General features: G+C 36.9%; 1 protein-coding gene across 4 annotated transcripts in view; it reads left to right on the top strand.

Annotated features, from left to right (window-relative positions):
- The window catches only part of GBE1 (1,4-alpha-glucan branching enzyme 1), a 168,737-nt gene that overhangs the window by 83,013 nt on the left and 65,850 nt on the right, over positions 1-19,874 (top strand). For all 4 annotated transcript variants that reach the window (XM_080374521.1, XM_080374522.1, XM_080374523.1 and 1 more), the window contains exons 8-9: positions 17,756-17,871; positions 18,125-18,252. In XM_080374521.1, the coding sequence (XP_080230647.1) occupies positions 17,756-17,871; positions 18,125-18,252 (244 nt within the window). The remainder of the gene's footprint in view (positions 1-17,755; positions 17,872-18,124; positions 18,253-19,874) is intronic.

Genomic DNA, 19,874 nt, shown 5'->3' with positions numbered 1-19,874 from the left:
AGGAGTGCCATTTCATGGACTAGCATAAAGACTGAGTTCCCATCCCTAGAAGTTGATTGAAATGGAAAATGGGTGTCAACGTATCCAACAGAGCTGGCCAGCCTGCCACTTCAGGTGGTACCGCTGCTCTGTACTACCAGATTGCTTCCTAGCTGTAGCCACTGGCAGAGTTCAGTTTTGGATGGGACTATGTTGGTGATTCTGTGCACAAATTGAAGGAGGATTTATATAGACTCATTCCACTTTACATGGATGTTCTCTTTAGGATTATTTAAATGCCAAAATGACTTTGATTTTGGAACTAATGTGTTACTGAGATAAATTTTATTAGACTTTCATACATACAAAATTATTGATGAAATTTTAATGAAGCTACATTAACTGGTTCAGCTGTGGTCACATTGCAATAGTAATGAATGGACTGAGAGTAGCTTTTGCTGATTTTTCTTTTAGGTACTGTTCTGGCTGATATGGTTATATTGCAAGTCTGAAGAACTGAAATACTGTATCATGTCAAATATGTCTTAATGAATAAGGAAAATGTTGTATGAAAAGCTTTATCCCTGGGAACAGAGCAAATTGTAAACCAGGTTTGGAAAAAGAGTTCAACTTTTTTTTCACAAAAAAAAAAAAAAGCTTATTCCACTAAACTTGCTTGGCTACCTTTTTTCCTATGCATTTGTTTTAGGCAGTTCCTTGTAAAAAGGTAGCTTCCTAGAATTCTCTGGTTTGCCATGAGATTTGCAATCAAACATCTATTTGTCCTGGTTCTTCCCTGTATCTCCTCTATGATAAGGAGGCTAATTCTTTACCCAATATTTTTATATATCTGTGTGACAGTTCCTTAAAATCTTTTAAATATTGGTATAAAATTACTTAGAAACAAAAGAAATTCATAGTTGTAGCAATTATTTTTACAAGTTCAGATAGTTGACACAGAAGGGTTTTTTAAGTTATTCTACTACAATTAATGAGTTTAGTTGGGAGTGAGGAAAGTGTACAAGTAATACTCTGTAGCCTTCTTGATTTCTTCAATCTAATTATTATGCAGCAAGTCCTGTCAAATGTGCTTATAGGTATAGATACATATGAACAAATAAACACAAGAATGAAAATGTACATACATATAAGAAGTCACTGCTATGTGCTCTACTGCTTGTCTTCTGTAGGAGAAAAGTTATTCTGGTTGAGACAGTCTCATCTGTTCAAACAAAGAGTTGGGAGTGGAGTTCTCTGGATAATTATTAAGTGGAAGTGTGGGGGGGTTGTATATATAAGATATTTAGGCATTGTGGAAGGCTGTTGAAGAGAGTGTATATATCAGGGGGCTCCGCCATGAAGGGTGGAATGCCCTTGGCTTTCTTTATTCTTATTCTGTCTTTATTCTCTTTTCCTTTAATATATGTAATGAAAGTAAAGTAATGACTGTTGTCATCTTCCCGATTAAATAAACACATTAGAGAACCCCTTCTTGGCTGGAGGGATTTATGTGAGCACCGTAGAATTTGTCACTTCATGATGTTGAGTAAAGCCGTATTCCTTTCACCCTGTCACAATGCGCGTCCTGCACAGCTAGACACTGGGGCTTGTATTTTCAACCCACAAAGCTTCAGAGATTGACATTATCATTTACCATTTTCTTCAGTGCTTTACAGTGATCAGCTCTTCCCCCCTTCTGTTATTCAGTAACATTTTATTAACACTGTAGCATGCCTTTAATTTGGGGGTGAGGTTTTAGAACACATTTTAGCACAGGCTTAGTAGCAGTAGTATACCCAAGTATAAAAGAAATATAAAGAAAATAATAATAAAAAACTAAAAAGAAATATAAAAGTCACCAAGAAATTGGTGTGTTTTGAGGAAAGAATCTATTCATTATTAGACTATAATTGGAAATAAAATTATGCCTATGAGGACTATTCAGTTGGGATGTTTGTTTTGGTCAGTGTTACATTTCCATACCCTGACATTTTGCAAGCAAGTGGAGACAGTGCTAAATTCCCCCTTGGCTTCCCTTCCCTCTATTCCCCTCCTTTCTCCCATGAAGAAAAAAAAAAAAGGGAAAAACAATTAAGTTTTTGTTTCATTTATGATGACACCGCATTAGTCAGAATGGTAAATAATTAGAATAATAAATAACAAGTAGAAATATTCACGCCAAGGACATTTTTACAAATACTTCATTGGTTCATGTACCAAGGTTGTCGAAAATAATGACTATTTTTGCAGTTCTAAAAGTAGTTGCCGCTACGAGCCAAAACCACTTCTTATTCTGAATTATGTAATTTAAATTGATGAATTTCTTTTTAAATTTATTTCATTTGAAATGGTTTAAGCTTAGACTTTCAGAAACAAGTACTTAAAGCTGGTGTTTAAGGAAATGAATAGCATTAATTTTCAAAGTGCTAAACACACAGTTGGTCTTGCAGACAACAAAGATAGGTGAAATTGTTGTTGAAATTTAGCTCAACGTTGAATTGCCTACGTACTTTCTATGTTCTTGGAACTGGTGAATCTGAGTAATCAGTCAGCCAGACAGTGGAGAAAAATAAAATTCAGTGATTTTTCTCCCCTTGTCTTCTGGTTTGAGTGGTTTTATTGTTTATTAATCCAGATTTTTAGGCTTTTTTCACTGCTCTGTAGTCTGAAATTCTGTATTTCTCTTCCTACAAAATGGACATAAATATTTAAACCAAAGCCTAAGTAGTAGGGTGGAGGCTTAAGACCATTCTGGGGTTGATGCTTAAACCCCAAAGATTATTTATGAAGTGAATGCTTTTTGAAGAAGGAAAGATTAAACTACAAAACACTGAAATTTACGTTATCAATGTTTTCAGGCTTCCTTTGCCACCGTCTTCTTGAATAAGGGCATTGGAAAATAAGAAATTCCAAGGTAATTATGTTGTCATTGGATTAAGTGGGGAGAAACCTGAAAGTCGATCAGGAAATGGATAAAAGGAAGCAACGTCAAGCTGGATGTTCTTTCTAATGCCTATCCGACACTGGTTAACAAAGCTAATGACTTATAGAAAGTAGTATGAAATAGTGTTTTTATGAAGTAATTGTGTGCTGGAAGGAATGAATGTTCTGCAGGTTGCATCTACAGTTGCTCTTAGCACAGCACCATCATCATCCAAATTTGGAAAAAAACCCAAAAGAGTTGATTAAAAGAATGTCTTCACCAAGTGCAAGCTGTGAGCAACTTGTTTGCCTGTAATGCTGAACTGTCAATGTATGGAAGGGTGAAATTTGTTCTAAAATAATTCAGAGAATCTTAGGTTTAGTTTTCTTTGTATTTGTCCTGGTCTCAACAAGAAAATTTGTTTTACACAAGGTTATGAAGTTTCAGCTTCATACTTAAGATATAATCAAAACTTGCTATCACTCTGCTAGTGCTTAAGCCAGGATCAGTAATAGTTGCACTGAAATATGGCCTGAAATAGGAGATACTTCTAGTAGGAACGGTTGCTTTCGTTTTAGTTGAAAATCTTGGAATTTCTTGGAAAAACTTTACTGCTAAATACATAATTCCAGTGTATTCATTATACCGGTAGATTAATATGTGCAAACAGAAATTGTTAACAAGTTGTGTCCCTCAGGGAACCAGTATGATTTAATATCTTTATTAATAGACGTAGTGGGATTGAGTGCACCCTCAACAAGTTTGTGGATGGCACCAAGCTCAGTGGTGCAGCTGACTTACTTGAGGGAAAGGGTGCTGTCCATCCAGAGGGGTCTTGACAGGCTGGGGACATTGCCCATGTGATCCTTGCGAGGTTCCACAAGGCCCAGTGGAAGGACCTGCACTTGGGTTGAGGCAATCCCCGGTACTGGTACAGGCTGGAGGATGAACTGTGGCATCTCTGTGGGTGGATAAGGACTTGGGGACAGTACTGGTGGGTGAAAAATTAGACATGAACTTGCAATGTGTGCTTGCAGCCCAGAAAGCCAGTGACGCCCCAGGTTGCATAAAAGGAAGCATGGCCAGTAGGTTGAGGGAGATGATTCCACCCACCTACTCTGCTCTCACAAGGCCCTGCCTGGAGTACTACATGCAGTTCTGGGGCCCTCAGCACAAGACAGATGTGAACATATTGGATTGGGCCCAGAAGAGGGCTACAAAGATGATCAGAGGGCTAGACTACCTCTCCTGTGAAGAAAGGCTGAAAGAGTTGGGATTGTTCAGCCTTGAGAAGAGGAGGCTCGGGGGAGACCTTACCATGGCCCTTCAGAACTTAAAGGGGGCTTTTAAGGAAGACAGACTTTTTACCAACGCCTGTGGTGGCTGGAGAAGGGGCAACCTTCTTAAACTGTAAGAAGGTAGATTTAAATTGGACATAAGGAGGAAACTTTCTATGATAAATTTAGCGAGACGCTGGAACAGGTTTCCCAGATAAGTTGTGGATGCTCCATCCCTGGAAATGTTCAAGATCAGGTTGGATGGGGCTTTGAGCGACCTGGTCTAGCTGAAGATGACCCTGCCTGTGGCAGGGGGGTTGGACTAGATGGTCTTTAAGGTCCCTTCCAACCCAAACCATTCTGTGGTTAATATACAAGTTCTAGTGCACTAATCGGACATCTTTCAGCAATGTAAGTTAATTTTAAAGCGATCGAAAGATACTATTGCATTGCCTTGTGACTTTCCAATTCTGCGTTGACTTGAAAATGTAGATACAGTACTCAAAGCTTTTTGAGGTGTGGAGGAGTGTTTTGTTTTTAAAAAGTTTTCCAAATAAGCTGTAAATAGTGGTTTATGCTTTTTGTAATTTATATCTAATTTAAGGACACTGATTATCCTAAATCTGAATATCTTCAAGATATTATTTGGGATTTCCATTGTCACAATTTAATATCAGAGGATTAGTGCGAGTACAGCTGAATACATTTTTGAACAGTATCTTTCCCATGTCTTTGGTGGAACTTAAAATTTGGTGGCTATAGAAAGAGTGGGTATGTTAAAACATATGTTCAGATGTTTTAAAGGTTTTAAAACAGGTGCTTAATTCTTTAAAAAGAGAATCATATATAAAGTATAGCTGTGAATCAATAAAAAAATTGTTGTAGCTATTTTTGCCAGAGACAATTCAAATAATATCTTGCTACATATTATATACTAAAGTTACTGTAACAATGTTATAAATGTGCTTATTGTTCTTGTATTAATCTTCATGAAGTGCAAATTATGTAGCTGAAATGATAGTTTCTAGTAAGAAATCAAGATAAATCCTGTCTTTGAATACAAACCCATTTTTCTGTTCTTGTACATGGAAAAGTATTTATGAAGCATGCAGAAAGCAGTACATTTGCAAGTTCTCAACTCTATTGGCACAGCTTAAGATGAGCTGATATCTTTCTTTAATTACATTCCTGAAGCATTTAAAAAGTGCAGCAAATTGAGAAATACTGCTCTGCGCTTAAGAGCGGATTCGTATTTAATAGGAACCCTCTACTTCTGATCTTGTGTGCTGTTTGTGCAAATGCAACAGCTTTGCATTTTGTGCTTGCTGAAAGGTAATAGGGGCTGATGCACATGTAAGTGTTTTGCCAGATGGCTGCTGACCTCCACAGTCATTTCCTGAATCTCCTGCTAGGGATGGAATGGGACAATCTTCAGGCTCACAGAGCCTTCCACTGGAACTCTCCTTTTTCTTTGAAGGTTTCGTTGTACAAACTTTTGTGCCCTTTATGCCAAAGTCTGTCATGCAACTGAGCAGTCTTGTCCCATGGTGCTGGAAAGAAAATTTTGGACTATATCCAGAACAATTGTTTATGCTGAGGATAAAATCTACAAGTTTTAGAGGAAGTAATCTGAGCTTTCTATTAGCTAATATTAGTTTGGAGAGTGAACTTCCCTTACCTCCTGCTTCCCCCAGGGAGGAAGTCTGTAAATTACCATTCAGGACTTGGAGTCAGTATCTTAGAAGCCTCCTGTAATGTCTGTATTTTGATGACAATTGATAATTAACACTTTGACCTGTCTTAAGATTTTCTCGTTCTTTTACAGATTTGGCATTGCTACCAACTGTCCAGTTGGGAGGAAGGGCAGGGTAGACCTTTGGTCAATAAAATACAGACAGGCAACTGATACTTCAGGGGTCCAATATGCCAATGTCTGAGAGACTAAAGTGAAAAGGATATTCAGATAGTATTTTCTTCTAAGTAGGTCTCCTGGGATGGTAAAATGCAAGTGACCCTCTTTTCAGGCTTCTGTATGTAATGATAATTATTCCTTATGAGACTGGGTTTGCTGTGTTAACGTAAGAAGTAGCTGACACAGTTCATTGCTTGAGGATTAATGTTTTGATTTTTGATTTTCAAGGTAATTACCTATTTTCAAAAAAGTAATCCGTAATAGCATATGAACACTGAATGGTAGATTGATACGGCTTTGTTACTGTATTCGTGGTATATATGAATTGAGTCTTTGTGTTACCATTGTAGTAACTATAGTTCACTGTCATCTGCATACAGAAAAGACTTCTCAATCGTCAATGCAATTAATCTTTGGAAAACTAGATATTTGGTGATATATTTATATTAATATTGAATTTTTTTCAAGGGCAGAGCTCTGGTGATCTGGCTTCACTTCAATGCTTTTGTTTAGGCGTTTTGGTCTCTTCTATGAAGAAATTTATGCCTTTGCTGCTTAAACTCCTGTTGCTATTCATCATCATTAGTAACACCAAAACTTCCACCTGAATTCAAATGAAAACAGTCTGTATTTTCATTTGGAAATGGCATAATACCAATACTTTAAATATTTTGTGTGTGCCTGCATGTTTGTTTTCAGGCTGGCATTCTTACACATCATGTTTACCACCGGCAAAGAGAGTGGCTGGTACTTTGTCAGCTGTAGCTTTGGTTTCTGCGTGTTTGAAGGAGGCAGCATGCTCAAAATCTTACCTTGGCTTGGGTGGAGGTCACAGCAGCATTTCTCAGCTGTGGTTAAACTGCATGATTGCAGGAGACAGCCATGCTTCTGCTTACTTCTTCAGGCAGAAGGCTGGGAGCAGGTGGTCGGGTAGGAAATGCTGAGGGAAGGGTGGTGAACCAGATGCTGTCCTCAGTGTCCCCTTGAAGTCAGTTGTGGGAGTGTTGGTTTGGGAACCAGTATTTTAAAGTAATAAATGAGATTAGGTTTATAAAAAACATTGTTTCATACATTAAATAAGATGGTTTTGAGTAATTAGAGCTTAAAAATATTAACAATTTGCCACGTTTGGTATTTTCTTACTGCTAATGGTATGAATTGATTGAGTATAGTTTTGCCTTTCTGTATAGGGAATATAGAAAGTCAAGGATAATTGTTTTCTATTTTTATACGTGTGTATAATAGCATAGTATTTCAGGGGAGAAAAACACCTCACAACAAAGTAGTTAAATCTCTCTGGACATTTGATTCTTCACAAGTCCCTTTTTTACCTCTGGTGCTGTTTTCTGAAATATGGTTCCAGCTGTATCCTGCTGTTCAGGGTAACAGTCTCTTTAAGATTGTGAGTCACCTGATATGTAATAGTTTGTTGGCTATTCCTACACTACATTTAGATTTAATTTGAAAGTGGTCCCAGTGCTGAACAGTAAAATACTTCGAAATGTTTTGAAATCTTTGTTCAATTCTGGAAGTCGTGAGTTGCATTAAACTGTGTGCAAAATTCTGATGGTACATTTGAAAAGTTGTGATTTAGTTGCAAGTTGCAGAGAACAGGTTTTGTTGGTTAATATGCTGGGTTGATTATGTGACTAAACAAATGTAGTATTCGCTAAGAAGTTTATTTTGGATTAAAATAATCTTAAATGTTCCCAAATATTTTTATTAGTATATAATTTACTTGGTTAGAACATGAGTGGTACTGTCCTAATTTTATCCAAATTGTAGCTGGAATCTATATAGGCTTTATCAGCACTCTAAAGGGTTTTTAAATTTTTTTTTTGAGCCGTTCTCCATCTTAAAATGTGTGTGTTGTGGAGGCTCTGTTGAAACTGCAGGTAATTGTCTTCAGTACTTTTTTCTTTCCCCCCTATTTATTTTAGGAAGCACTCTGAGCGAAAACCATGAAGAATATTGAATTTCATTACAATAACTACCTATCTGTTTTGCCTCCAAGGCTGTTCTTATATTCACATTTTGCAGGACATAACTTTCACTGAGTAATACTTGAATTATTGTTTCCATTTTTATGGCAAATAACTGAATGCTTTATTTACTATTATTTAGTTTACTCTTACTGGTGTAGATAGGACTAGCTTGAAAAATTTATCTAGGACACTGTGCTGCTTATTAGATATAATAAACCTATATATAGTCCATAGTTCGTCTGAGGGGAAAATTTGTCTTTTTGTGCAAATGGCATTTTGGTAAAGTTGTGAATATTCATAAATCCGTTTAATTCATTGACAAAATACAATAGAGCTAGTCTATGCAGAATTAACCTGCTGAATTAAGATGATGGATTTTTCCAAAACATTGATCAAACGTCTCAGCACTTCAAAATTAAGTCAGAGTAGTAAATCCCTTCCTGACCATATCATCAGAATCTTGCTCCTTTCTGGGTTGAGCCCACACCCGATATTCAGCAAAGAAAGCTTGCTTTTTTTTATGTGCAAATCATCTTAAGTTTTCAGATACCTGTAACATTCTTGGTGTGTGCGCATGTCTGTATGGTAGGAATAGCGCTTCTGATCTGGAATTGGTTGAGCAGATGATCAGCGTTCAGCACTTGGAGTAGAGTTCACACAGTGCAAGGCTGGGGCTGCTCTTACCTTCGCTAGTGCTTGAGAGGTGTCAGCTGCCGAGGACGCACAGCACTGTGTCCCCAGGGCCAGTTATAATGACTTTGGGAGAACCTGCAAGGAGAAATACATACTCTCATTTTATTCTTTCCCTTTTTTTTTTTTTTTTTTTTTTGTTTGTTTTTTTTGTTTGGTTGGTTTTTTCCCCCTCCCCCCTGGACAAAATGTTAGGCTATCTATCACTGTTTACCTGGCACATGTTCAGTCACCCTAACTGACCTCTGTATTGTATCATCTGTGCCACTAGCTCCTGAAGGACCTTACTGTATAGTGCTGCTTTGTGCCAACAGATGAAATAGCATTGAGGGGAAAAAAGAAGTAAACATGTTCTTGGAGAATTTAAAACTACTGCTTGTATTTGAATAAAGGATGTGTCTATTTCTAAAAAATATTTTTCCCAAAGTAATTGCTGAATATAAATCAAGGCTAATAAATGCATATTGCTATTACATTGTTTACAGCATAGTGCATGAAAGTCTTTCTCCCCGCATAACACTGGATTTATAGGGATCAGGATTAGTGTTTCCAGAAGGGGTATTCTGTCTGCTACGGCACTCTAGAGTTTCGATTTTAACTAAAATGGAAAATCCTCTGCACCTTCAAAGCTGCTGTGTTTGTTTATATTTAAAAAAATCAAAAGCTATACTTAAATGATTATTTTTTTTTTTTTTTTACCATGATCAAACCAGGAAAACTATTTTGGTTATTTTTATTTCTTAGTATTTTGGTATTTTATATTTATTCACTTCTCAGAATATCAAATTACAGCTTGATTATTGGATGTCACAAAATACATGATATAATAACCAGTGTTTTGTTTTTTTAGAATTTTTAAATAGAAAAGTATAAAATTATATATATATATTTGCCAGTGGCTTCTGCAGAATTGGAGTTTTGCCCATGAAAAGGGCAGTATAGAAATAATTATGCAATCCTGTATGCAATTAATTTACCAGTATTAACTTTTATGTTGCCTAATAGAAGCCAGTATGATTTAGTTTGTGAAAGGGCTTCATATCTTCACTGAACAAGTTCTTCCAAATTTGAAAATAATCCTTCCTTCACTTAAACTTCTCATGACTTTTTAAAACTCTACTTAAATAATTAAGGAACATTTTCCTGACGGCTGGCCTTGATATTCTGAAATACTTTTGAGCTTTTCCATCTTGATTTAGGGAATGGGATGTTAATGCTTTAGAAAAGATGTCTGCAGCAAGTATTGTTAAAAGCATCCATTAGTTTTAATTGTTACAGGAAAGATTTTAGTCTTTCAGTGACTTATGTGATAGCATTGTAATAACGTAATGTCATTGGCTTTCTAATTATGATGACATAATTCCTTAACTTCTGTGGCTAAGAATAAAACCACCTTCCTGGATTTAGATATGCCCAGGTTACATGTTCACTGTTCATTTAATCTTTACAAATGCAAGATTCCAGTGTTTCTCCAGCACAGATTTATGCCTAATGGAGGGTCTCACCCACCTCTTACTTCATACTGCTTATAGTAGTGAGGCACTGGTCACCTATGGGGTTTTATTTTTAGCATTTTTGCCTCTTATACAGTCTTAACCTAATGGAATAATATCCTGTAAAAATATAGAAAGCATTTTTTTTCCTATCAGCCCTTTTCAAAGGTCTGTATCCTTCTGTAAAAATGCTCAAAACAACTGAGAACAAGTGGCTGTGAAAGGACTTTCATTCCGGCAGCCACCTGTCTTTCACCTTAATTTGATATTATTCTCTCTATGAGTGAAAGGCATTTAATAACTGTGAGAAATACGTGCCTGAAAACTCGTGATCAAGATTACCTAATACCATCTTGGAATATGGAAAGATAGAATCTTGACTTCCTTAAAAACATGACTGGTTTACCCCCATCTGGTAATGTTTGCGTCTACCTTCTCCTGTCTACCCAGTTTTATACAAAGCGGTGAGGTTGTTTACCCTAAGCTCAAGCCATTTGGGAACTTGACTTTTAGGGAAATCAACTGCCTAACGGCAACTGCTGTGGTCAGGAAAGCTGCTTAAGCAGTTCATCAGAAGTTCAGCTCCTACTGGGAAGAGGACTGCTATCAGTGACCGTTCCTAGATTTAAGCACCCTTTTTGTTGAAAACAAAAACAAAGCAAAAAGCCCTGACCTTTTGCATTGCTGTGCAGAAGGATCTTACTTCCCAGTGGAGGCTGCTGTCGGCTCCGTGATGCCAGTCACTATGTGTCTGACGGTTTCTGGACATTGATCCCAAGAAGGGCTGGGTTTTGCGGCCACCACTGCTCTTCTCACGGGTGATAGATTTAGTGTTGGGGTTGATACTCAAATACCTGACCAGAAACAGATCGAAAGGGACCATTAACGGGTCACATGCACTTTGTGTGACATTTTGTCACCTCACTGTGACAACATAAATTAGGAATGACGTGTCTTCCTGTAGGTCTTTGCTTTAAGTCCATGAGGGCTGGTTAGCTTTTTTTCATTGTCTCTTTGGGTAGTGAGAGATTCCTGAGAGCCCCAGCATTGGCTGTGAATTACAAGCAACTTTTACACTGATTTTTCACAGTGACAAAGTCCTACCGAGACCCCATCCCGTTTACTTGATAGAGTGTTTCAGACTTTCGTATAGGGACTGCATCCTCCTCTGGCCGCGGGGCAGACTGTACTTCAGACCAGTTTAGAACACTTACTGTGTTCTGGTGCAGACTCCGCTCTTCTGTGAGATTAGTAAGGTGGTTCTCTAGGACAGACACAAATGTGTTAATGTTTGGCAGGTCAGGTAATCTAGCCCTGCTTCAGAGGGATGTTGTCCCTGTACCTGCTGAGGTTAAGATTGGGTATGCTTTCAAATGCCTGCCTTTTAGTACCTGGTCAGCTTTGCTTGTCTTTTCTGATTTCAGATGTTGTGTTCTTTATTCATTTATTTCCTTATAGTTCAGATGCTTTTGTGTGTCCTCAGTGTAGGACCTTCTTCCCTTACTGATGTCAGAGTACTGTCTACTCATGCATGAACCTGAACAGGCTGATGATTTTAAAGTTGTTATTGCATAGCAATTACTGTTTGTCAAAACCCTTCATCTACTTGTAGCGATGTATGTGCATTCTTTTTCAGTAGTGGGTCCTCTTTGTTCCGTGGTTGGATCCTGAGAGTCTACAATGTCCATCAAGATTTCCTAAGTGAGAACATTTCATTAGTTGTAAGGAGAGTTGGCCATGAAATTTTTAGTCTAAGTGATCTAATTGGCAAATTAAACTTCTTTTAATGTTTTTGGTGTCATACTGGACCTTAAGGAAAGGTAAAACTCTTGAGGTCCGTCATGCACCATTACTTGTGTTATTTAATGCTTCTTTATTTGAAATCTCATTTAAGAGAGAATGCTGCTTTGCAGACCAAAGATCAAATTACATGTCTTTTGTACGGCACTGTGTACACCTTTGCTCTATCTCAATATATGAGCGGTTCCAGTGTTACGAATTCTATACAGGTAGCAAAGCACACGTAATCTAATCAAGTGAAACACAAAGGCCATGGTATGGATCCATTTCTCCTTAAAACAAACAAGGTTTGTTTGAGAACAGAGGTAAAGTGATAAGCAATTGATTGTAAGCACTAAGTGGGGAATGAGAAGACAGTGGGGTAGTAATTAGGATATTTGATAAATCTGAGGAAAAAGCTCAGGGAGCTAGGTTTAAAGAATATTTATTTTAAATTCAGAGGCGTCAAGAAAAAAAAAAAAAAGTGGCTCTTTATCATTGATATACGATACTGAAATATATAGATAAATATTCTTTAATGATCCAAGCTCTCTGTTAAGGAAGTCTTGAGCCAGGAGCGGTGGGCGACTTAGAGAAGTGGGAGCTATCCCCATTAGCTTGCCTAAGAAAGTGCAGTTATAATCCATATGGTATAGGTAACTTCTTTCCAAGCTTTCTGTAAGCAGAGATCTACTGCTACTGAAAGTGTTAATTTCAAGCCTTGTCCGTGTACAAGATTGTGATGGGCAAGAAATAGAGACCTTTACGACTTAGGCATCTAACCTGTAGGTTCTGTCTTGGTCCCCAGATCACCTTCACAGTACAACGGCTTGAACTGCTTGGCCAAAGGGATCTTGACCACACTGATTGTCTTTTGGGTTGGTTGCCTTTTGTAGGGATGTTTAAAAAAAATCCGTTTCATCATATTAATTTATTTTAATGATATCCAAAATACTGTGGCACTGTGAAGAAGAATTCAAGAATACTGCAAGTATGTTGCAGCCATTCTGAAAACTTACCAGCTGAATTTTCCTGCATCTGGGAGTTGGAGTGTCGAGAAGACTGTCCTCATGATTTTTGTCAGTTGTTTTCTATTTATTTTAAAATAATGTAAAAAATAGTGTCTTACGCTGAAAGCTTTAGTCTTCTGTAATTTCTCATCTATTGATATTTATGCCACTGCTATTAATTAGTATTACTTGTTTTCAGAGTAAGCTTTTTTCTTAAAAGTTATTTTGTGTCCAGGTATTAACTTTGAAATGTGAGTAAGCTTAGCATTGCTGAATAGAACAACTTGTTTCTTTTCTGGCTGTATGGGGTGCAGTCATGCAGTGTCCTTTCAGAAGTCCCAGGTCCAGAAAAAGTAGCACTCTACATCGGTGCCTCTAGCTGTTATTGTAGGGAAAAAGTTAATTCACTGCTTCTCTTCTTGGAATTGATCCAGGGAAAGTGACATGTTGCTTCTGACCTCTTCTACTCGCAAATTATCATATACCCCAGGCGGGCAACTCTTTGGTTTGTTGTCTGCACAGTTCGTTTTGGACACATAATGCAGCTTGGATCACCAAGCAAAAGCTCTTTAGGTCTGTTAACAACTGTATCATGTTCTGTTGAGTGAGAGAAATGTGTCTGTTCCCACAGAGTGGTGTTCGGTGTAATTAGGAGCGCAGGTATGGACAGCAATCTTAACAGCGTGAGTCAGGATTGTCCCTTGACTAAAAAGTAGGCACCTGCTGCACTGCTTCAACTTCTCAGTCTTTTATAGCTAGAGGTAGCTTGGGGTCTTGGCAACAATATTACCTAGAGGACAGTGAGGAATTACTTTTCCATGTAAATGAAGTATGTTGAAATACAGAGAGTTTATTCTTTTTGTTGTGTTTTTTCCAAATAGGATAAGACTGGGTATGCTTTTGTATCGCGCTGATCAAACAAAGTGCAGCTAGATAACAGGCAAACTGGTTAACAGCAGTGAGTAAAGAACATCTCTGTATCAAATCTGGATGTTTGGTTCATAAAATAACTTGTACCAGATTCTGTGAAATTTAGCACTATCAGACCGAGTGCCAGTTTCTTAATGTTTATCAATCCATTAGTGGAATTTAAGCCAGTCAGCTGTTGAAAAGTTTGGGGATGATTTGAAAAGTAGTATTTAAGCAATTCAGTGCTACTCTGTGTCAAGTTAATTAAATACTAAGAACTGAAAACAGGTAAATAATCATAAAAATCCAGATTCTTGTAAGGTCAGCAGTTCCGCTCACTTTCTAGAATATAAGCATAAATGCAGTTCCTGAATGTCAACATTAATATGGTTCAAGAATTACAGCTTCAAACTGTTTTAGGTACAATCAGTATTATTTTTTCTCCTTAGTGACAAAATTAAATTATTTAAATGCTTTACTTGCATCTAAATATTTCATGGTCATTATGGACAGGAATTTAGAATTCTTACAGTGAATCATTATTTTGCTTTTTTATTAGTACGGGAGGAAAAAAGTAAATGATGGGTGTGACTTGTAAGCAATTTCACAGGTTTTCTGCTGACCTAATACAGGAAAGTTGTTAAAATTCTTGCCACCTTATGAAACCAGGTCATCTAAGTATGTACTCATTTTACTTTTTCAAATGAGAATTCAGTTTTTAAAATGTGTGACCAGTTGGCCCCAAAGGGGAGGGGAAAAAAACCCAAGACTTCTCTGCGAACACCACCTTTGTTTTGAACGATGTCTGAGTGAATTCTGAATGACTTAAATTTCTTAGTGTAAATCATTCTCTTCCTTAATGATAATACGGGATATATTTTCCTCTCTTAGTTCATGCATGCAATGAAAGAACTTTCTCAATTTTATGGTATGCAAAAATGTGAGATACTCTTAGGATATAATTTCAGATATGGCTTTTGCCCAGAAGAAATTACATTCTTAATGAATGCTATCCTGTTTCCATAGCTGTCTGTAAAATTATGAGAATGTACTTCTTTTAGAAATGTTTGTGAATTATTGTGTCTATTGTGGATGTATTTCAATTATGCTATGATTTTGGCCTCCACTGGCATTCTGCGAAGTTATTTGTTACTTCTGTCAACTTCTATTTCTAATGCTGCTGCTCCCATAAACAAATTGACTTGGATGAAATAATGAATCTCTATATGGTTTGTGTGATTTGCATATTTCAAAAATACTATTATTCTGGCTCGTGTTACAGAGCTGTGTAGTTATCTCTCTAAAAGTCAATATGGTTGCTAGTATTTGACATCCTTCCTAGAAATTATCCTAAAACCGAATTTTTCCAAGTTTAGAAATCAGAGTTAATGTGTTTATTTATTTACTTACAATCTTCTCTCCCATGTGCAATCAGATGCTTGGAAAACATCTGCTGCTCCTACTCAGGTTTTTGATCTCATCAATTTGCTAACTAATCTTTTGGTTCAACAAATTCATCTTGTTTGTTCTTATCTGTAGTCACTTTTTCATGTAAGTCATTACGATTTATTTTCATACTGATTGTCCATTTTTTTCAAAATAACAATCTTCAGTGCCAAAAATGGTGGGAAAAATTACATTTCTTATCCATTTTGGGACTCCTGTGTATGTTTTACAAATGTACAAATCCTCTTCGCTATGTTAAGAACTTCAAGGTTATGTAATCAGGCAGTCTGTAATGAGGAGAAGTAAATTTTAAGTCTGGCTGGTGCTCGTAGCAATTAATCTACTCTTTGTACATGCATTATATTAATTCTTTATGAGAGTATTTTTATTGCAATGCAGCTACTGCTTTGACTTTGCTCACAGTGTTTAGCTTGCAGCAAATAGCTTTCTGCACATTTGATACTGGGTCAGAAAAGGATGCAGTGAACATTTGCAGAGAGTTGTATTTTTGTGACCAGCTTGCAGGACTTCTGATACCTTTCTGTTCCTTTCAATATCAGAGCAATCTCTCTCATTCGTTCATTGCAAATCATCTCACCTGAGAAATGAAAAAAATATATAAAGGGTTCTGTAGACAAGCTCCTGACATCTTCCTAGTATAGTGTTGTCTTGTGAATGGGATTATTTGGGGCAAGGCAGGGGAATGTGATGGTGGAAGAAAAAATCTTGTCATTCGTGCATGCTCAGAAAAGGTACTGAACTGAGGCAGTTCACATCGGACTGATTCACATTTCCTAAATTCGGAGTTTTTGATGTGGTAATATTTAGCTCTTTATATGCACAAGTGTAATATCTGTGTGCAGTACATGAAAAGAAAAGGAGAAATATTATAGTCCTATTGAAATAAATAAGAACTGGCTCTTTGGTGAGATGAGGATTTTGCCAGCTTTATGGTGTGCCCACAGCCTCCCCATTGTTTCATGTAATGCCACTAACTCCAGAGTTATAGCACCCCTCGTATGAGGAAGGTTTTGGAAGGGAGGGAGGAAGGCAGGGACATTTGTTTTGTCAAAATGGAGGTTTTCCTCGTCATAATTGCCTCATGAGTCTACTGTCGCTGATGTCTGTTAAATAAAGCGTAGAAAGGGTTTCCTTCACTGCCTTATGCCAACTACTTGCATCGGTAAATTTTAAGAGTGATGCTGACTGCTTTGTTGCTCGGTGTACCCCTTCAGTCTCACCCACCAGAGGATGGTTGGTGAGACCCTGCATGCTGCTGGGTAGCTTGCATTCTTCTCTGAACAGAAACTTGGTAGAAAGTGTGGTCGTGGAGACGCTATCTTGGGAAATGGATTAGGGAGAACATTGACGAGTGTCGCATACGTGGGCAAAACAAGTTTCAGTACCTCACATGGTTGGCTGATTGGTGAACTCTTTGGAGCCATAGCTTGCAGGAGATGCACCTGGGACAGCCTGTGCCAGGGGTGGCACCAGGGTAGTGACATGGAGGGTGAACAGTGAAGAGAAGGTATTGGGGGTCTTTTGAAGCTGTTGAGACCAGTGTCCTGGAAGAGAATGTGATGAACAGTAGGAAGACTGTTCCTGCAACTGTTTTGTTCTTCAATATGAATTTTGTTCACAAATGCCTCTGTGTGCTTGCTCACTTTGGAACCTCTTTATATATATATATATATAAAAAATTATTTCATGTCTGTGCTTTGTGTGTGTGCTGTACCCCATTCCTGTTGTTCTGAATTTCAGAAAATACCTCCTCAGCTTCCATAAGTTGGTTTACTGTTCAAATGTGCAAATTTACAACACAGTAGGTGATTTGGTAATCTACTGGTGATTTTTAAATAATTGGGGGGTGGGGGGTGGGGGTGGGGTGGTGAGCATTGGAAAACAGCTTTTCAACTTTATTATGCCTAAAAATTTCTGTTAATCCTTAAAATCTTGGACAAGATATCTTTCCTGTTATGATTTTCTTCCCGTTTCTGTAAGATCTTTTCCTACAGAGTATAACCATCTTTAGAGAGGTGAAGTACAGTGCCAGTATAGGTACTAAATGTAGTATATGTGTTCAAACACTCACCTATTATTAGGTGTCTGTATACTTAGTTGACAATTTTTCTTAAACCTGTATTTGCAATCTTAAAATTACGTGCAGTAAAAGACAAAGATTTAAGGAAGAAAAACATTTTAGGAAAAGGCTAATTGAAAATGGGGAAGGAGGCATTAAAGTGGTAAGACGTCCAGTACACGTACTGGTTGTGCAAGTGGGGAGCATGGTATAAGGAACTCTAGTTGATCCCAGGTTTCTAAAGCTTTTCAAATACATTCATGTTATTTCAGCTGGGAAGTTTTGAGATTCCTTCTGTCTAATTTGAGAATGTGGATCGAAGACTATCGCTTTGATGGATTCCGGTTTGATGGTGTTACATCTATGTTGTATCACCATCATGGGATTGGTAAGTAATTTAAGCAACTCTAATCTCAGCAGCCTTGTTGCATCTCAGTTGTTGTGGAAATAGTGCTATAAAGTTCACTGGAATGCTCAAAAAATTCCAGATGTGCTAATATCTTGTTGTGCTGCTATATGGATAGATCTGAAACTAGGAATAAATTTGATGCTTACAAAAAGGCATATTACAAAATAGCTATGTTGTTTCCTTGTTTGTTTGTTTAAGTGACTGTGACCTTTAAAACTTCCTGTCTCATTAGGCACAGGATTCAGTGGAGATTACAATGAATATTTTGGCCTACAAGTGGATGAAGATGCTTTGTGTTATCTCATGCTGGCCAACCACATGATTAAATTCTTGCATCCAGAATGCATAACCATAGCGGAGGTAAGATCAGAATTTGCCATCCTCAGTGACGTTAATATTGATTAGTTTGCTTTGGGATGTGAATTTCCAGTTAATTATCAAGTCATACTTCAGGTACTGAAGTAGTGACATGAGCTCAGAGGTATTAATTAGTGGACAGATTTCGTCTTGTGGGGAAAGACAACTGGAATATGCACTTTGGGAATATTCTCTGCATTAATGGGTCATTAATTAATGTGAGGATTTCTTTTTTCTTTTCTTCTCTTCATCTCCTTGAACTTGTAATGAGATTGGTTTTTATTAATTTATTGCCTTTGCATGATTGCCATTTGTCACTAGCGATTCATGGTACTAAAGATTAACAGCCCTAGTGTGGTTTTGCATATTTTGAATTACGTTGGCATAACTGATAATTCCCCTTCAAAATAAATGTGCTAAAATTATAAATGTTGAATGTGCATGCTAAATTTAAATTTAGTATTAATTTTATTCAAGTCTCTGAGGGAGTAAATAGACTATATTATGAGTTGATTGAGATCAATTTTTGACTGTTGGCACATTGAAATTCTAATGGTACAAAACACCAGAGCATTGAAGTTCTATGAATAGGTATGTTTTCTCTAATATTTTTATTTTAAAAAGAAAATAATTTAAACCTTGAGGATTATTATGTTACTATATTTAAATAATTCTTTTCATTTAAAGAGTTGCATCCATCTGATATCTATCTTGATTTCTAATAAAACTTTGTATTACTTAAGTGTTACCTACTTATCATCAGAAAACAAAATACTGCTTAACTTCATTTTTTACTTATGGTAAAGTTTTATATTCTAGACAACTTCTAAAAGTTTAATGATAAGCTATCAAAAACAGCGTCTGGTGAGCAGTCGCTAGTAAACTTGAGACAGTTTCATTGAGCTATATGTGTATTTGAAGTAAAATTTGTGCATTTTCTAGGTGGCTTTTATAAGCATTCTTACCAATGAAATTCTGAGTTCACTCTGCTTGTATTACCTGGCCTAAAAGTTTTTTCTTAGTAAGATGTGTCTTCAGTTTCTCTTGCTTGCGTTGAAAACTGCTTCTATTTCAATATATCATTTTCTGCCTGGGGGAGTCAGTACACAAACCAGAGGATTGATCAATGTACTGCATGGTTAAAGGAGAATTTCAGAAGGAGGAACTATTGACGTAATTGAAAATTATGAAAGACAATGAAGAATGTCTGCTTGCCTATAATGATGATGGAATGAGCGCCACATGAGAAATGTTTTTGTCTATCCATAACTAATTGTAATACATACCTTAATTATTTTGCTGCTTATTTTTACAGCTTTTTAATATTCTGTTTATTTGCTGTCTTAGTAATTTCTAAGTTTTTAGGTATTACTGAATATATACTTGGTTTTGATTTTGGCCTTCTAAATAGAGCTCTAATTAAAGTTTTGTGTCATGAGAAGAAAAAACGTTAGGTAAAGTTACATCATGCCTAAAGTAGCATAAAAACAAACAGGCAAAAAACCTCTACCGCTATGATTTCTGGGTTTTTTTTATATTCAGCTCATTTAAAACTGAAGTCTGAACAAATGCTTAGGCATTGGCTCTTTACATTTGTTGGAATATATACTGAAAAATTAACACTG

Source organism: Falco punctatus, assembly GCF_963210335.1.
Source record: "Falco punctatus genome assembly, chromosome: 2".
Classification (NCBI taxonomy): Eukaryota; Metazoa; Chordata; class Aves; order Falconiformes; family Falconidae; genus Falco; species Falco punctatus.
This window is presented reverse-complemented; position numbering and strand designations above follow the sequence as displayed.